This window comes from Elgaria multicarinata, chromosome 4 (genome assembly GCF_023053635.1).
Source record: "Elgaria multicarinata webbii isolate HBS135686 ecotype San Diego chromosome 4, rElgMul1.1.pri, whole genome shotgun sequence".
Lineage (NCBI taxonomy): Eukaryota > Metazoa > Chordata > Lepidosauria > Squamata > Anguidae > Elgaria > Elgaria multicarinata.
Genome location: NC_086174.1, coordinates 98677671 through 98698271, shown reverse-complemented (window position 1 = coordinate 98698271; position 20601 = coordinate 98677671). Strand labels below are relative to the sequence as shown.

Genomic DNA, 20601 nt, shown 5'->3' with positions numbered 1-20601 from the left:
ATGGCAGGGATACCATTAGGACCAGCAATGATGCACAACCATCATTGAAACTCTGGATCCCAGCTCAGAAGCACTGAGTATTGTACTTATAGCATGCTGGCTAGGGAATGCTTGGAGTTGTAGGGCTGTTTTTCTGTCTAAGCATGCACAGGATTGCACCTTAAACCTTGTTTCCCCTCCAGTCTTCAAAGCAACCTTTCTTTCAAAGAACAGACCCATTCCCTGCAAGATGCAGTTACATTTTCTTGCCTGCTAGTCTCCCCCAAACCATAATTATTTAAGTGGTATCAAAACACATTATGTGACAAATCCCCAAAAGAAAAAAAACATAGAGAAAAGTGTCCAAATAAAGTTTAATTCATTCTTGGAAAATTTTTGTGACCCTAGTCCTGTTTTTTTGTGACCAGGGTAATCAATTGCTCTGGGATGTAAACAAAGACAGTTGCACCATAAACACACTTTCTTCATTGATTTCAATGACACGCAGTGTCTGCATAAGTGTCCTTATATGTTCTGTTGATTGTAAAAAGGAAAGGCACACATTTTAACCACAATAGTTGTAATAATACTTACAATTAGACATATTCATGTGTTTTTTCTTTAAAGGAAACATATCCATGCGTACCCTGAGCTACGTAAAACAAGGCTTATTTTAAAATATTAAAATGTGTAAATATATACAGTCCAAAGGAGCGAACTCTTCTGTAACAGGTATGTACAAATGTAATTCTTAATTACACTGAATATATATTATTTATAAAAACACATTTTAAAAATGCAAAATAAAAATTATTTTTACAGAACAAATTTAGAGTAGTCACCAAAGTACTATTTTCATATTTAAACATTTTAAGGAATGGCATACACACGCACACCCTCTCTATTTTATTCTGGTGACCGTATATGCAAGCAAACCAACATATGGAATAACTTAAGCATGAACTGAACAGTACAGAAAGACTGTGCGTGGACAGTACACAAAAAATCTGGTCTCCATTTCTGAAAATGGAACATGTATAATGTGCATAGTAGCAGACTCTTTAAAAATCCCAGGATCTTCACTTGTTGAAAACTCACTGATTAACTGGGGCTAATTTGTTTTATCTGTAACTTCAAGTGTAGTTTATTAATCACCTTGATTAAAGTTGGTAATCCTAATCAGAAGTCACACGATGCAAAATACGCTTGCTTTCAAAACCCTGACACATTATTGCAACAGACAAAAAGCCCAACTAAATTGTGTATCTTGTACCAAGGATCAAGTTGGAAGCAATGGAAGGCCAACCAAAAAGCAGTGTGGCTATTCTGCTTCTTCTATTCTAAATTAATCGAATAATACACAACTGGATGTCACTGCAGAGAGAGAGAGAGAGTTTTTCCACCAACACAATGACCAGTCCAATGAAATGGAACGGGACTGGGGGTGGGGGGGAATCTGCCTGCTGATATCATCCACACATTTTGTATTGTCAGATATCATCAGGGGAAAGAGATAAAAATGTGTAGCTACTATTTTCAGCCTCACAAGTTCCCTTTATCGTATGATAAACATAAAATTCTAAGATGGATAGACACGTAACTGTTCTTTTTTTTATTGGAAATGGCAAATCCCTCACCACAAATATCAGATTTAAAGGAGCTATCAAATCACTGTTGTTAGAAGAAATGAGTTGCATACTTATTTGCACTTGAAACATTTGAGTTCCAACTATGGCCAAAGTACATTTGCCCATTAAAGGCCAATACTAAAACTTAAAGTGGAATTCTATTTACATCTTCCATTTATTTTGATGTTAATATCGAAGTAATATTAAATGCTCTTTAATAGACATTTAACTGGATGCCATCTTACATTTACATTATTCTTTCGATTTCAAACAGGGACCCTAACTTGCCAAGTACAGTGCATGGAATAATGGCTCGTTACAATTTAAATCCTTGATTTCGCATTTAACCTTCATATCAAGAAAAGTTAACCTTTTCCCCATTATTCACAGGATATTTTTTCTTTGAAAAAAAGTCAATCATAAATACTCAGGAAGCAGAATTGTCAAATCAATTCCATATAGCAGCATATGAACTGAGTCACTGAGTAAAGCTCTTCTTGATGAGCACATTTGGAAAGTTGGCATTCAGTTCTAGGACAACTCTATTATCAATTTGTGAACAGAAGGACACGTCAAGTAAGGAAAGATCTTTACAAGACTCCAGCAATTTTCTTAAAGAAGCAGGGCTCACCATTCTTGTGCCTAGAAAAGAAAGAAGAAGGAAAAGATTAAGAGACCAGCTGAAAGTAAAATAATTTAACATTTTTTGAAACTGAATACACTGTGCTTCTAGGGAAGTGAGGGGATTGCAACTTTCATAACAGGTAAAAATGTTAATTGTATCCCACCCCCTAATCTAATCAATAGTATAATTTAAAGCCTAACATCTAGAAGTAAACTTAAAAGCCAGTGTAGCATAGGAGAAATGGAAGACCAAGGTTCAAATCTCTGTTCACTCATGAAGTTCACTGGGTAGCTTTGGGCAAATAATTACATTTCTAATGTGGTGCAGTGTTTACTTGAAAAAAAAGTATGTCAAGAAAGCAGTTATCTTGATAGGCTTGTTTAACCATCAGATTTTCACTATGGAACCACAAGTGATTAGTCAGTGGCACGGCTTGAGTGGTAAACTGGAATCTTGGCTGCCACAGAGATCAAGTCAACAATTTCAGTTCATTATTAAGCTTTGATCACAGACACACTTATTGAATACATGTTTCTGTCAACAGGTTTTTGATAAATGACAAACAAATTTAGCCATATGATGTGATCCATGTAAAAATGCTAATTTTAGCATCTAATTAGAGTCTGACTTAAGGTGCAGACAAAAGATGCTCCTTTTTTGTTAAGAAAGGTGACCTCAACTATACCCTGCCTTTCCCTGCCCTTGCCTCTGAAACTGATTTGGCATCTTGTCCCAAGATTTTAGGCAGGCTATCTGCTCCTCCCACCCCCTTAAAGTGCTCTAGAACTTTTTGAATTAAACATCTCTTTGGCGCCGGTGTAACACACACACACACACACACAATTTTTATAGGCTTGCAAAACAGCCTCCATGAAGGTGGCTTTGTGATGTTGGCCAACCACCACTGTACACTTCCAACTCCCAGTGAAAACTAGCAGAGCCAGGTTTTTCTGGAACTCAGTCTTGAAGTGAAGAGTGCAGTCTTCATCAAAACAGGGCGAATGTGATTCCAGTGGCTTCACCTCTCTAACTATATATGTCTGTATGCACCATTAGATAATTTCTTACTCTAGTGGTTCATCTCCATCTGCAAATCTCCAAACACACTTGCTGTGTTCTCATGTATATTTAGGTAATGTATACTCAGGGACATCACTTAGAAAATAAATTACAGAAAGATATGCAGCACTTATTTGTCTCCATTTATTTTGAGAAGACTTATTAAATGGTATGAACCTATGAAAAGTTCATCAAAAGTTGAACTTATTAATAATTAATAATTAATTTTTCCAGATCCCATAGGACTCCTAAATGTGGAATTGTAGTTCACCCTTATCGACACTTGCTCTTACTGTGTCACGTAAGCCAGCTATCCATAGTTTGGTAGCAATTCATCACAGGGGACAGTATGTCAGGTTTTATAAATCCCTTGATACAGGCATTTTAATGAGTGTTTAAGAGCAATAACTTATTGTTAAGTATTCAAAAACTCTAGCAATGCTAGGAGCTGGAAATAATCTTATATAAGAATACAGTAGTGTAAAACTCATTACTAGAGATCAACCAGACCAATTTTATTCATTTTTGTTTTAAACTGGAACTTGAGCAGTGGAGACATGAAGAAATTTTGAAACTTCAAAGAAGTTCAAAGCTCGAGCTTGAATAGCAGTTAATTTCCTCTGTGACAAACATGCAGGGCAGCCTGCCTGCCAGTGGGATGATGGACAGCCCTGCTTCGCCAATCAGTGTGGCATGAAGGCAGGCCCTCGCCCAGCCACGCAGTTGGGCTGTTGCTGCCAGAGGAAGGGGACGGAGGTGGCCAATCATGGCACGCAAGGAAGGGGGGCGCGTGCCATATGCAAATTTGATTATGCATGACCCACATTGGCATTATTCATGAGACCCTCTGTGGTGGGGGGGACTAAGGGGTAAAAAAACAGGAAAGAAACGGGACTACTACCACCCATGGTGACATGGGCTTTATTAGCAGAATGTTCTCTAAAATGATTTTGGAGGTCACAGCTGAATATTAAAGGGGCAGGGAAGAAGAGAGGTTAAAGCAGAGGCACTGAAGGGTTTTTTTTCTTCTGTTGAGGGTCACATTCCCTTAGGGGAATGCATTGTAGCAGTGGGCAGGACCTAAACTAGTGATGGGCCTTGCCCAAGCAAAAAGTAGGTGGGACACTCTCTTCTCTATTTCTTTCTCACACACCCTTTTTCTTCACTCCTAAGAGCCCTGAATTGATCAATTACAGAAGACTTTTAAAATTCAGGGGCAAGGTGCTAAATGCGGTTAGGCCACAGATTTTAACTCAGGGATGGGCATAGCGGTTTGTGAGTATGGGAATCCTTCAAAAGGGAAACCCTTCGAAATTCAGGTGCATAAATGCCTTTCTGGAGTGGGGACTATAATGTGCTTTTTATTTCTGTGCAGAAAGTGAGTAACTGCAGTTTGAAACTGTCAAGGAAAGCTGATGATTTTGACAGCCATGAAGGGGACAGTTGGAGCTTTTGGCATTCTAGGAAGCTGTGGGAGGTTTGGGGGGTTTATAGCATCTAAGAGGCAGTTAAATATTCTTGTACAAGGGAAGAAGGCATTGTTATTCCTCCTTTCATGCCTGAATGGTTTTACATATTTGAAAATAGAGCTTTAAAATATGTGTGAACTTACCTAGAATTACCGATTTTAATTCAATGATTTGAGATAACAAATGATGTAGGGTGCATACAGATGGCTAAACCCACTACATTCTCCTAAGCTCTACTTTATGCTGCCTGGCTGCAGTCAAAATATCAACTAGAAGTTTATTTTTCTGGAGCCTGTTTTATGCCCTTATTTAAGCATAATTCACACATATGCTGCAATTTATGTGATCACATAATGGCACTGCATATGGTGCCCTGCAGGCAAAGAAACAAAACTATCCCCTTTTCACATATTACCCTTTTCATACTTTAATCAGTCCACTAAACTTGGAACCTCAAGATTAACAAGCATGGAAAGGAGGGGGGGGGGGACGACAAAGATTGTAGAAGCCCACACTTGAGAACAGGGATGAATATTTATTAACTACGTATGGCTTTAAGAGGTGAAGTTGCAGACTTGCATATATAAGAGTCCTTTTATTTTGGGCCTCTCCAATATGTTGTGTAATTGCATTGATTTCCAAATTTAAATTTCTATAGTAATGAACATTTCACCTTTGCTTCTTATTAATTTTTCATTAACAGTACCAGCCAGGGAATTGTTGTAAACCGCCCAGAGAGCTTCGGCTGTGGGGCGGTATATAAATGTAATTAAATAAATTAAATAATAAATAAATAAATGTCAGAGAAATCCACAATGGAACCAAATCAGTTTGGATTTTTTATAAATCCGACCCATGGAATCTGCAGAGGCTTTTCACTTGCTGGGTAGAGTTTGTGGACTTGCAGATCGGTTTCCTAACCTTCGGGAATTCTGTGCAAATTTTGTAAACCGCCCAGAGAGCTTTGGCTATGGGGGCCAGGCAGTATATAAATTTAATAAATAAATAAATATAGAGAAATATAAATAAAAAAAACAAAGATGTAAAAAAAAACCCCTCTGGCCCAAAATGTGCATTTTCCCCACGGCTAAAGGGTAAAAATGCACATTTGGGGGAAATTTGGGAGGGATTTGGACATTTGCACAGGTGCATATATGGGCAATTTCAGAAACTGGAAAAAAATTCAATTCCACTGATGTGCAGGTGACGGAAAGGTGCCTGACAATCCACGAAACACAGACAGAATGGATTTTGCACAATCCATACATTTCTAGTGCCAGCAGAAAAGCTAGAATGGAGAAAGGGTAGAACCAAACTTTTCAAGGGGTATAGGTGGATGCAGGAGGGAGCAGGAGGGAAAATAATTTCCCTTCCATAAGTTAAGTTATCTTAGGCTCCAAACCATACCCCACACACAACATATTCAGTTGAAAGATAATGTAGATGTTTTATTTAAATCTAGTTATAAAACAGTCTGCTTTAAATGCTTATCTAATTTACAAGATGTAGCATAAGTTGATATGAATGTCTCTTCTTCCTTACTTTGCTGTACAGCTAACATTTAAAAAGAGTTATCACAAGCTTCTATGGTATATAGCAGGAATTGGCACCCTCCAATCTGCCAGGCCAGATGGGACTCCCCATCTGGCAGGGCAGCTTTTTTCTCTGGCCCCTATGCCATGGAGGGAAACACTCTCATCTCCAATCAGCAGTTGATCAGAGACAAACACTTTCCCATGCTTATCACTGAAAAAAGTTCCCTTTCTCAGTGCTTAGCATGGATCATCTGCTGATCGAAGATAAGAGCTTTTCCCTGTGGGGCAAAGGGGCTGGACCTACAGGTGGAAGCTGCTGAGTGATTAAAGTCCTACCTCCTTCTGAGCTTTATCCCGCAAAGGTTTGTCCTGCTTATTTCTCAATAATCATACAGAGAGTCTTGCCCTTTTTACTTGTGAGTAGACATGATACTCATGCTTACTTCTGGATAGGTATGTAGATTGAGTTGGTTTTTTGAAAGTGCTACTGAGTGGGTTTTTTCCTACTTGTCTTGCTTATTTGTGAGTAGACATGCTTCTCATGCTTACTTTCAAGTAGACAAGTTTCCTACCCTAAATCAGTAACAATGGCATGCTTGGGGGGGGGGTGTTGGATTTCCAGCCCTGTTTATATTTGCTTGTAGACTCTGCACACCAGAGCAATGTGACCCCTAAAAGGTTCCCAGAAATGGAATCCAGCTCCTGGAGCTACAAAAGATTTCTCACCCCTGATAGGCAATTGAGCACCCTCCAAGTGTTTTGGACTACAACTCCCATAATCCCTGACTATTGGCCATACTAGGAATTGTAGTCCAAATCTTCTGGAGTGTATCATGTTGCCTACTCCCCCGTAAACTATCATCTGGAAGGGACCATACTGCCTACTCCAGTAGGTTATGCAGAGATCTGAAAAAACACAAAAGTAAACTTTGTTAAATTAGAAGGGGCCAGGCCTAAGGAACTACAGCTGGAAAAGCTTTTCTTATGATTAGCAAAAGCCTTTTACTTACGACATTAACATAGAGACTTACAGTTAAACCTTTGGAGAAAACTAGATACTCATACCTACTTGCAGTAGAAATGAAAATGTATGTTAATTTCTTTTTCCAGAAAACTAACAATTTATTTTTGAAAGAAGCAGCTCAGTAGAGAGTTTTATTCTATATTCTGGAAGAAACTGTTTTTTCATAAGGTTCACACTTTATAAATATATCCTGTCACACTGTATTAAAATTCCAAGAGCTTTTGAAAACTGGCAAAAGCAGTTGAATGGTTTTCAGAAAATTATAAAAAACTACTCTCTTTTTTAAGAAGTAGCAGCAAATGGGAAGTAATTAGATAAACTAAATTAGATGAACTGCCCAGTGTGCTTTGGCTATTGGGTGGTATAAAAATGTAATAAATAAATAAACAAACAAACAAACAAACTTGCAGCCTGATCCACAATCCAGTAAAACAAAGAATCTGGGGCTCAATTGATTAAGCCCTATATTCCATTATACTTTGAACCAGTGAGGGGTATTTGTTCATGAACATGTGTGAATCTGCCTCTGAGAAAGGAGAGGAGATCTCCGGATTCAGTTTTACTCTCAAGAAAACATCTTATTTTATGCAACAAATAGTTTTCTTTTCTCCTACTGATCCAATCAATTAATTAAAAGAAGATTCAAATGTTCTTGTGGTTACTTACCCAAAATATCAAGTTGTCGAAGATTAGTACAATTTGCAGCAAGTTCTTCTATATCAGAGTCACACACAGACCTGTTGGCTGTCAGAAAAAGCTTTTGCAAGTTTGAGAGTTTACGTGCAAGTTTTGCGAAGCAGCCAGTGCTGCTCTGAAGTGTCGGGCACCAGCCAAGATCAAGTTCCTCCAACAGTGGACAGCCAGCGGCTAGCTCTGCTATTCCATTTTCAGTAATGTTTTTACATCGCCATAAGTCCAGCGTTCTAAGTTTTTTGCACTTGGCTCCCATCATGCTAGCTACTGTGTCATAGTCTTCAATCTGAGAAGAAAACACACCCCTTTTGAGCCTATTGTTATTTCTACCCTCACTTATGTAATTAAACACTAATTTATTTATCAAAATGCTTAGGCTACAGTTTGACTACAGTCCCAAAGTGAACATAAATACCACTGATTTCAATGGACTTTCATGCTCGTGCATCTCACAGAATGCTTCTGGTAACAGCACCCCTTGTGTGTACTGGTTTTCCGCTTATTTGACATATGATTGAGTACATTGATGATGTAACTTCACACACTTCATGTCAAGTAGCCATAACCCTCTAAACAATACGTTATCATTGCAAAACATAGATAGGATAAAGTGTCCAGAAGAGGGTAGCAGACACACCATCTACCCCAGTAGTGCAAAGCAGCTAAGGAATTGCCAGCTCTTAAGATTATACTTGTATAACTGGAAGCAGGATGAAATATTTTAGGTAAATGAAAGTATTTCACAAAATTAGAAGAACTAATTATCGTAAAACAGAAAAGATTTTATTTTACTTTAAAGTAAATGTGCAGTGATTTAAAAACACAGTCTTTGAAGAAGTCAACAGTCACTGGAAATCTAAAAGAGTCAACTCCAGTGGCAGCAAGTGAAGTGGTACAGACTGCAGTAAATGGCTGCCACTGCTCAGAGGGTGAATGGCTAGCAATGTCTGGTACATTCTGATGTAGTCATCATTTCTTTTTTGTACCTATGACATAATCGGCTCATACTAGGTGCCATTGTCCATTCATCATCAGCAAGCATCCTCCAACTGGCATTGGCCAGATAGGGAGTGGAATTGCTTTCTTCCCCACTTATCAACTGGATTGTTCAGATATACAGCTATACGCTTGATTTTTTTCTTTCTTTAAATAGTGTGTATACTTTAATGCATCTACTCAAGATCTCTGGGAGTGCCGTTCAGGTTGCTGAGTTCCCAAACAAATTTGGGGAAGTGTCGACACAACTATCTGGGATATATACATTTCTGTACTGAAACAATTCCATATATTCAGGGAGCATAATGTAAGAAAATCCTGTTCTGTGGCAAAGCAAGTAGTAAGTACATCCTGATGATGTCACCACAGCTATGTGCGCACAAGAGTGTCAATACAGATATGGCAACACAGATATTCTTCAACTAAAGAAGATTTTATATCAAATGAAACCATCCATATATACGCTTATAGTACCTTTGCCATGAAATTCTACATGCTCTCTAACTAAAACGGTCTGCAGAGCAAATACCGAATGATATCTGGTGCTTTAAAGTTGCAGATTAAGGACCATATGCACATGATCCTGAGTCAAATGTAGTTTTTCTTCCTGACTTTTTTGGTGTGTTTTTTTAATGCAGATGTGGACATTGCAACCTGCTTATGTGGTGAAGTGGCTTTTAATTGCAGCTTCTGCAGTTGTCTTTTGTAACTACACTAAAACAAAACAAACCTCTGGAGGGAGAAAAAATCTCAGTGTCATATGTAGATTGGCCCATAATTCTAAGGACGTAGAAGCAGAAGAAATTGAAAATTTAACCCAGAAATCGAGAAGTCATATAGTTGAATATGCATACACATGGAAAGTGATATTATCACATGCGAAAAAACTACAAAAGATTGAAATAGTGATCACCATGATTTAAACTAGATACATAAATTAAGTCTACCTTCCGGTGACTAGTAATAATAGTAAAAACAAACAAACCAGTGTTTGCAACTGAGGGCAGCTCCAACAAGTAAATTGTTCAGAGTAACATCAATTCTTAATGAGGGAAGCAGTTCATGTATATAACATCTATGAAAAGGCCAAAGAAGTTCCACATTTTATTCATTTTCAACATTTAGACCTTATGTTTCTAAAACACACACATTCAAACCAGTTTATAATAAAAATAATAAAAACGGAAATACCTAAAATATCAAACAACTTATAAAAGGGGGGAAAACTAAAAGGCAGTAACAGCATAAAAACAGCTTTAAGACACTGCTCTGCATAAATTCCCTGGAATAACATTGTCTTCATTGTCTGTTTAAACTTGAGACTCTAAAGAAAGCCACAATGGGGGCAGCTGTACGAGAATCCTGAGCATCATGGCTACAAAGGTCATTTTTGGGTACTCATACACCATATTTCTGATGAGAGGTGGACCTGAAGTAAGGGTTCAGAAAATGAAAGAAGCTGTCAGGAAGTTCAGATGGAGAAAGGCAATTCTTAAGATGTTCAAGTCCCAGCACTTTTAATTGAGCCTAGAATCAAACTGGCAACCAGTGAAGTTCTGTCTTGGTTCAGTATAATATGATCTGATTGACTGACCCCAGCCAGAACTCTTGCAGCTTTATTTTGAACTAATGCAAGTTACATAGGGCTGCCAAGGATAGCCGCATGTACAGCACATTACTGTAGTCTAAGCTGGAGGTGACTAGAACATGATTAACTGAAGCCAGTTCTTGCTTCTCAAAAAAAACCCAGAAGTGTAACATACTATATTTCAAAAAAGTAATGTGATTTCCCAAAAAAGTAATGTGACTTCCCAAAAAAGGGAGGGGGAAAGCAATGTAACTCCTAACCAGGCATGAAGAAATACCACCCAATGAAAAAGACTACATTATCCACTACTCAAGAAATGAAGAATTACATTTGTAGAGGTAGGCTTTTTTTCCAACATTCACACCAAAAAGTAAGGCAGAGTAGAAAGATTGGGCGGCAAGAGTGGGAGAGGGGGACAGAAGAGTACAATAGCATGTAAAAACTGCCATATTTGTGTGGCATGTTCCTGCATATGGAGTTGCATATCAAGCAGCCACACACTGCTATTTGTATGAACTGGACCTAAAATAGGGAAAGATTCCCACCCCGATTTTCAGATCTGCAATGGTTACAGATCTTACATGAGCTTTTAGTTATGTATTCTGCGGCCATAGCGAACACAGCAAAATAAGGCCTCCCCAGTTCTAATTCTGATGCAAGGATGCCTGCACATATGTTCTCTTTTAAATAAACTGGAAAGTTGTTGGTTTTTTAAGAAAATCTGTGACAAAAATATAGCCTTAAAAGTCATGACTCCAGTAATTCTTTTTTAAAGGCTGCATACCAGAGCCAGACAGAGAATAGTTCTTCATGAACCAGGGGAAGGAATTCCTAACCATTTATGGGAGGATTTCTGTAATTCCTACAAAATAGCCTGAACAGTAAAATATATGATAACTTTAAGCTTGGAAATTGGACAAGTGTCATTTCCAGCATATATTCATGTTGTCATTCTACAAGATGTCTATTGGTATAATGAGAGAAGATGAAAACAAGTTGTTAATTTCCCTGTACCTGAGCTGGGAAGTCTAAATTCTGATAACATATGCACAAGTACTTACCATTACACAGCTTCCCAGGCTAAGGTGCTGAAGTTCTGAGCAGAAGTTCAGAATGCTGAGCAGTGCTGTTTGCTGCCATTGGGGAACACATCAGAAGCAAATATAGAAAGCAAACACAAAGAGAAAGGGTCAATTAGACATTAAAGGCTGTCACCGCTTTCCCTGAAATTCAGCTCAAAACCTAGGTAACAGACACCACAAATGCCATTTAATGAGTCCCCAGATGCTCTAACCATTGATTGGCTTAGAGTCAAGGTAATCATTACAAGCCTTTATATAATAAGTCACTCTGGATGTGGTTTTGCATGCCCTGAAGACACCTTTATTCCCATGACCTATCAGTTCTTCTCCCTCAGGAGAACTCTTAGAAGTCTGGTAAGTTCAAACAACAAGCAAGGCCAAACCAAAAACACAGAGGGCTGGTGACATCCTAGAAAAGTGCAGCATCCCTGACATTCACTGATCGGCTACAGCCTGATGGAACTGCCAATAGAGTCACACAGCATCAGGATCGAGCTGGTGACTTTAATGTCACAGGATGCTCTTGCTGACAAGGATACTGACAATCATCGAGCACCTGTCACCAGCAACATGCAGACGGAAACAAATATAATGTGCACTTTACAGTCATGTTGCTGCCATTTTAAGCATGTTCACAGTGAAGTGCCACATCATTAAAAAAATAAAACAGACTCCACTAGAATATCAGATGCACCTTGAAAAATGGCAATTTTTTTTAGGCTGTGGTGTTTATGCGTGTACGTATAGACACACACATGCACACAATCCCATTCCAATTACTGATTTATGTGTACCTGAAATATATTTTTCTGCATTATATATTTGATTAGACAGTGTGGTTTTTAGTTTAGAAATATGTTTTCACTAAGGGAAAGAATAATTGAGGTACAAACAGGATTTAATACAAACTTTGAAAAGCCTGGCAAATTTTCATCAATTCACTTTGCATGTCTTCACTTGACTTCTAGTATTTATAGAAGCTTTAAAAAGCCTAGTTCTCTTTCTGGATTTTTACTGAAGAAAATAAATAGATGTGGTGGGTGAGGGCAATCACATTGGTCAAGCGTCTGAATAAGAATTTTATTTAATCATTTTCACTGTCTGACATTCCAACCTTTTAAACAGTATATCCGCCTGCAATATCAGATTAATATCCTAATTTGAAATATTGTGCTATATTTACTATTTAAAATGTAAATAGATAACTTCAGAGATTACAGAGTACCTTGTTAATAGTAATGTAGCAATTTGCCATTTCTGCAAGCAAATAACTGGATTTCAGTATTCAAACGTATGTTGTATGATCTCTTTAATACTGTGGTATTTATGGGTGATTGATTATTATTGATTATTAATGACACAAATGAGCCCTAATTGGGCTTAGTTTAATGTATAGACATTATGAGTAAATAGGTTTAGTCTCCAGAGTATTTCTACAAAGTTATAAGGATAAAAGAATGGAAAGGGCAGAGACCAATTATAAGTTTATTTAATAGTGAAAAGTTATCCAGTTTCAGCACAACAAATAAACTATCATTATATACCATAATGTTCAGTTAGAAATATCATATTTTTGCAAATTACTTATAAAAATTATTTACAGACTGCCTTTCAGGGTACGTTACCCTCACAATGCAGTTTACAAACATTTGATATAAACGTATAAATAAATAATCATATAAAGGGAAGAATTACAAGTGAACAGCAGCAAAAGAAGTTTCAGTGCCAAATCAAACTCAGACTGAAATAAAAATGTTTTCAGAACTTTCTTAGAAGCCAGTACTAACTAAGCCATATAGATTTCCCTTGGAAGAGAATTCCAAAGGTATAGTGCCACAGCAACAACAAAAAGCCCTGTCCAATTCTCTGGTAACAACCAATCTGACAAGTCTTACTGGTGGACCAGAAAGGAGGGCTTCAGGTGGAGATATCAGAATAAAGATGGGCCCATGTGAGTATAGGCAGTGCTTCAAATACCCTGATCCTAAACTATTTAGGACTTTGATGGCCAAAATCAACATCTTAAATTGGGCCCAGAAATGAATAGGCAGGAAGGTTGCCCAGCAATTAATAACATGATCTTGTTTACCCCACAACCATTCTAGCTGCCACATTCTATACTGACTTTAGGTTTCAGAAATAGCCTTCTCATACACTTGGGATCCAACAAGCTTGCTAAATTGAGAAGGGATTCCTTCCCCACACCCAGGGGGAAATGCCATTTGGATTACTGAAATGGAAATAAATATACATATTTCCCCTCCATTTACTTCTGTTCCCTTAAATTTGCATAAATTTCATCCATGCCATTAAGTTTGCATACATTTCTCTTCAATTTATGTCCCAGTTCTAAAATTTGCACAAATATTCCTGAGAGTTTTTTTTTTTTTCAAACTTAGAGTGTGGCAGAACAGGATGGAACAAATGGGACATCAGCACCAGCAGTATTTACATCCCCCCACATGGAGCTCCATTTACTCAGTCCCCTGCAGCCGCCTTCTCAGGGTTAAAAGAGGATGAGAATTAAAGGAATTTCCAGAAGACTTATAAAGTAGATTGTAGACATATAGGGCACAGATCTCTACTATCACATATTAAATTCCATTTCACTATCTTGTAATGAATTTGTACAAAATATATAGTTATACAAACACAGAGGTAGATTAAAGTGGCACAAGAGGGCTTCTACTTGCATCACGAGAATTCCTTTCCTGCCCCCACAAATCTGCCCCAGAAGTTCCCCTGACCCTCTGGAGCAGGGCTCTACAGTGAGAAGGGGGAATCTGTTCTTCTAGTGGTGCCCGTCTACCAGTAGAATGGATACCATAGGATACAACCCAATGGTTGCCAACAGGTTCTAAACTGAACAATTCTTATGAACAACAGTTAAAAAAAGTGCAACAGTTAAAAAAAGTTTGATATGGTATAACTGCAAGTTACATGAAATGTGAGTTGATACTTCATTTTTAAAACATAAAATGCTGATGTTTTCAATTCTTAAAGTACTAGAATTATTATATTTGGTAGTTTTAACAAAGACATCATGTTGGCTCCAGCACAAAAGTGGAAAGAGAAATTCAAGATAAGCATCAGATCAAGATAATATACAGATACAAACCAAAATAATGATGTGCATTGTCAAGTTACTACGAACAAAGTAGTTTTATTGTCCATTGTGCACCTTAAATGCATCAATGCCAACAAATTCTGGAAGTATGCTGTGAATGCATATCCAATGAATGAAAGATTAAACAGTCATGTATCAGCAAATACCGAGATCACCAGTACAAAAATTTCCTGTGTATAATAGTGGTCTTAATTGAGCAGAATGTATAGATTACTTAGCTGGTTGAAACAAAATTATGAATTGCATGAAGTGTTTGCAAAATTGAAGAGGTTTTTAAGAAGAAATTATTTCAGAAGATTTGTTGCATCTTGAGTTTAGAAACAGCTCGTCGCATCTTATGAAGGGACATGACAGCTGGATTGCTGAAGCAGAGGACTGGGTATCATCTAACAAGCACTTTTAAAGGTGAAAACTAACCCTCTATTTGCCAAACACAGGAATGACTTGCCATGTGCATTCAGCAAACGTGGGCCAAAATTAAAGCTGTTGGCAGTGAAGTTTCACTTGCACACAGGAGTTTAAATTTGAAGATGGAACATGCCACATATGCATAAATCTTTTCCTTTCAGGAAAAAAAGATTTTGTTCAAAATTTGGCTGCCACGTTCTGTTAGTGATACAACGCTCTGTTATTGATGAGGGAGAAAGGCAAAACATTGAACAAAATAATTGTATAATAATCTGCTTTGTCAGTCATTTATTAAGGAAGAGGCAACATTGTTATGGTACATGCACAACTGTTTGAAACCTGAAATTCAGTATGCATTGTCCAAGAATTACTATAAATTCCAACAATTACTATGAATTTCTGAAACAGGACATTTTTCTTGCTTGAATGAATCTCAGGACATCAATTATAATAGGAACCAATATTCCAGCAAAGAGCAAACCAGATATAGGGAAAACACCAGATATAGTGTTTTCCACATAGGGAAAAGCAATTGGTTAAAGAAGATTGGTTAAAATTGGAGGAGTATATCAATAAGCTGACAGATTTGTATCCTGAAGCCTCGGTGATCTTGGCGGGTGATCTTAATGCTCGAACTGGTCAGAATGATGCTGCCTTGTATGCCCATTTCCATGAACACCAACCTGCAACAGAGGCGGCCCACCCCCTGCCTGATAGGCAATCTAAGGATAAGGGTTGCAATTACGCCGGCTTATGCCTTATGAAAATGATAAATAGACTTGATTTAGTCATTTTGAATGGCGGTGTAAAGGGTGATATGAATGGGGAATTTACCTTCCTGTCAAGTTTGGGTGCATCAACGATTGATTATATCATAGTCTCTTATAATTTGTTAAATAAGGTGACTGGGCTTAAGGTGGGTAACCGGGTTGAGAGTGACCATCTACCCTTAATGCTACCCCTAAACCTGAGAAACCTTAATGTGCACACTGAACACAGTTTTCCAATGATTGAAGAGGCAGAAATAAGATCCTCACGGATTAGGTGGTCTGCCAAACTAGACAAAGCAACATCTGAGATGTTATGCTCGGATTGCATTCTCCACCTTAGAGATGTTCTACAAAATGCAGTATCCCCCGAAAAAGCAGTATCATTATACCAAATATTGATCTCCTCCCTTCAAAATTGCTTGAAGCATAAAAAGGGTAAACAACAACTCTCCTTGCCCAATAAATCTAAAAAGTGGTTTGACCAAGACTGCATTGCTTTAAAACACCTCTTAGTTAAAAAATACAGGCAGTACAGGGAACAGAATCTTCCAGTACTTCCTAAGGTTAACCGTGATATGGGGCAGAATCCAGCACTGCCCAGCCACTGCTGAGCTGGCTGCTAATTCTGGTCTGCTCATAGCCAACTCTGCTGCTTGCTGAACAGTGATTTAGTGCTTTGAAAGGCAAGCCCCAAAACAAACGGGAAATGCTAGTTTCTGGTAGGATGGCGGAGCCAGAAACTTCAGCTAGTCCAAACTAGAGCAGTGAGATCGTCACTGGGGACTGGTCAATATGAGCAGTGCTCTGTGATCTACACTGGCTTCCAGTCCATTTCTGGGCCCAATTCAAAAGGCTGGTATTAATTTTTAAAGCTCTAAAAAGCTTAGGGCCAGGTTACCTGGAGGACCATTTTCTCACATATATACCTGCTCCAGACCCTAAGGTCATCTTCAGAGGCCCTCACCAAATGAGGTGAAGCAGGTAGCTACTAAGAAGAAGGCCTTTTCAGCAGTGGCACCCCAGTTATGAAATGCCTTCCCAGAGAGGCTCACCTGGTCTTTTGGGCACCAAGTGAAGACCTTGGTGCCCACTGTGTTACTGTGTTTTTAGATCTTTATTCTGATTTTATTTTGACTTTTAAAGGTTTTAGATTATGTTTTATTATGCTTTACCATGTTTAATTTTGGGGAACCCCGCAGGAAGCTTTGGCTATTAGGTGGCACAGCAATGTAATAAATAAATTTTAAAAATCACCCATATGCACTGGCCAAGTTCAGTAGTGTATACCTCCCTGACATGTAGCTGTTAAAGATGAGTAGAAAAAAGAAATGCCAACTTTAATTCAGCATCAAAAATATTACTTAACTCACAGGGATTCAGTCGAGTAGCTCCATCAGACGAGTGTTTTATCGCATACTCATTACTGGGCACTCATGGATTTTTGCAGGTCCCTCTCACGGTGGCGTCTACCTCCTGCATGCTTCCCGCCCCTTCTAGCCTTCTTCACGTGACAATCCCCCGCCCCCAGTAAGTCCAGCTTATTTTTAAAGATGGAAGTTGCTGCTATCTCCTGCTGTGTGCAGGAGAAGCAGTCCGATCAAAACAGCCCACTGAATGGGCCACATGCACGTTGAGGGACAAACACACAGGTGGAGAAAAGATGGCAAACAAACACGATTTGCCTGTGTGATGATGCTCCCAGACATTTAAGAGCTAAACCAGCTTTCTCCAACCTGGTGCTCTCTCTCTATTTTTTGGACTTCAACTCCCACCAGTCCCAGACAGGATGGCCAATGGTCAGAAGTGCTGGGAGCTGTAGTCCAAGATATCTAGAGGGCACTAAATTGGGGAAGATGAGCTAAGCACTCAAAGCCCTGGGCTTGGATGAATGAATGAATCTGTCAGTTTCAATTTCTCTTACATTTGATTTTTTAAAACCTCGAGTTCTTTCTGTATTAAATACAATGTGTGTGGGGGGGTCTTTTTCAAATTTTTGTTACTTATCAAAAACGAACTGAAACAAAATGCTCACCCATTTCTAGTTATACAGTGTCCACCACAGACACTAACAATCCTTGGTTTGCACAGTGGCAGCTAGGAATATATCTAAACAGCAGCTGCAAGCTGTATTTACTATTTACAGCTTAAAATGTTTTTTTTTTCTGATCTTTTCAAACATGAATCTTTCCATGTAAACAGTTTACTATATTCTATCCTGTTTCTTTATCTTTGATATATGTTTACTATGTTCTTAAAATAATACTGTAAATTCAATTTCACCCAAGAGTATTATCATCACTGATGAAAGTGAAAGAAAAATTGTTGTTCCTACCTCCACTTTTGTTCGATAAAGAATTAGACGCGTAAGGTTGCACAATTTGGCAATGTGGTTGAAAGCCTGAGGTGGTAGCTTATCACAGGAGGAGAGATTTAATTCCTGAAGATTCCAACATGTCTCAGCAATAACCTTCAAGCAAGCCTCATTGAGGAAATGGCCACAGGACAACTCTAGGCGCAACAGTTCAGAACCACAAACCTTCAGGAACCTGTAAATAACAACAACAGATTTTCATGTGGATTAATTTGGCGAGAAAGGAAGTGTCCTTGCCTACAAACATTTATAAAAACTGGGTAAAACCCAGTAATTTCCCCTGCCATGTCTTAGTAGCTCAGGAGCAAAGTTATGCATGCCTAATGAGGAGTCTCATTAGTATAGCAACAGCTTAACACAGAGAACTGGGAACGTAAGCATAATCAACTCCAGGGTCTAAGAGAAAGCCGTTTAGCTAGCTAACTGAAGTTTTTTCATCACAGCTGCAATAGGCAACTAAGCCTATGCGGCAGGGTCTTGCTATTTACTGTTTTACTCTGTACAGCACCATGTACACTGATGGTGCTATATAAATAAATAATAATAATAATAATAATAATAATAATCCAGCAAGATTTCATGCAGTACGAAATTGGTACTCAAAGTGTGTGATGTATGCATATACTGGAAACCCGATTGCAGCTTCCCATTGTATGTATCTGTAAACAAACAAAACCACAAATGTGTTGCATAACCCACATGTTTATGATTCACACTTGGGTTCTGTATTAATGGTTACAAAGAAGTGAATTAATTAATTAATTAATTAATTTATATAGTGCCATCAATGCACATGGTGCTGTACACAGTAGAATTCTGTGTAGGAACTTGGTCAACTGTTTCAAAATGGGCAGTACAACTCCTTACGTGGGTCTTTATATCTCCCCATAGCACAATGTATGCTCTCAGATATGCTAGCCAGGGGGAAAGGGGTGTTGGTGAGAGAAGTCGCTCTTCTGTACTCAAAATTGTGATGCATGCATCGTAAATTTTCTTACATTCAACAGAGAAAGTCCATACAAAATAAGACAATAACTGACCAAATAAATTAAGCTTAATCAGCATTAAAATTATATCATCATGTAAGTAAAGTCCAAAATAGACTAAGATGTTCAGTACCCTCCCATCATTTAATATACATTTTATCAATATACTAGGTAGATTATAGAGGCTAAATGTTTATAACTTTGTACTACATTCTTTAAAAATGTAAGACAATTAGGTGGCAATTCGGTTCTGTTCAAATCAGTGGGAGTCTTTGCTTTCACTTTTGCTGGAAGTTAATAGTTCCCAACAAAACAATTCTAACAAAAATGCTTACATAAGCATGTCCTTGCAGGGACTGATTTTCATTGGCCAAAGAAAAATACACAGAAAAGCACAGAAAAAATGTAAATGTATTTGTTTTAATTTATACATAACTTACAATGCTATTACTAATCAAAAATAAAGATTGATGTTTAAAGGAGCAGTATTACTTAAATTCAGATATATTATTTCTTGGTCCAAAAGCATTTAAACAGAATATTCTGCTAAAGCCCAACTTCATCATCCTACAATTGACATTTTAAGTAGCGTCAAAAACTCCACTATTCCGCTGATGGCATAACAAATTTTCCATATGTAATGTAAGTATGCACCTTGTTCAGTCACATCATACACTCACCGATAGAGCAATATAAATTTATTCAAATATATCAATACCTTTAAATTTCTAGTCCCACTAATATTTCCCAAACTCCTTTTTTAGCTCAAGCATAGAAGTTTACCAAACTTAGTAATTCTCACAAGTGAAATAGTATGACATTCTTATATAACCCTAAGGAGATGGACATTATCAATAAGTTAAATTACCTTCAGCTTTGCCTCAGGATGTTCACATGCCTGAAGCATTCTGTCCTCTCATGATAATATACTGTTTGCTTGTCAGATTTCTTAGATCGCTATTCTATTTTCCCCCCTATTTCCTTGGAGTTAATACATATTCTACCAATACTTACATTTTCAGAACATAACAAATAATAAGTTATCTGTATAGTTTTAAATGGACTTTATAAACCTCAAGTTTCCATCCCTCCCAAGTATATATTAACAATAAGTAATGCTGTATATAGTCTAAAATCCAGGATAATTACTTATTCATCCATAGCTTTCAATAAGATTTGTGGACTGGAGCATAATAGAATGTTAACGACAATAACTTTTAGATGGCAAATTATTTCTTACAAGTAATATACCTCAGTTTGT

At 37.8% G+C, this 20601-nt stretch overlaps 1 protein-coding gene across 3 annotated transcripts in view; it reads right to left on the bottom strand.

The window, feature by feature from the left end:
* Positions 1-334: 334 nt before the first annotated feature.
* The window catches only part of FBXL4 (F-box and leucine rich repeat protein 4), a 44029-nt gene continuing 23762 nt past the window's right edge, over positions 335-20601 (bottom strand). For all 3 annotated transcript variants that reach the window (XM_063124854.1, XM_063124852.1, XM_063124853.1), the window contains exons 6-9: positions 18316-18529; positions 11658-11729; positions 7986-8298; positions 335-2249 (exon numbers count right to left, since the gene is read on the bottom strand). In XM_063124854.1, the coding sequence (XP_062980924.1) occupies positions 2086-2249; positions 7986-8298; positions 11658-11729; positions 18316-18529 (763 nt within the window). In that variant the 3' untranslated portion in view covers positions 335-2085. The remainder of the gene's footprint in view (positions 2250-7985; positions 8299-11657; positions 11730-18315; positions 18530-20601) is intronic.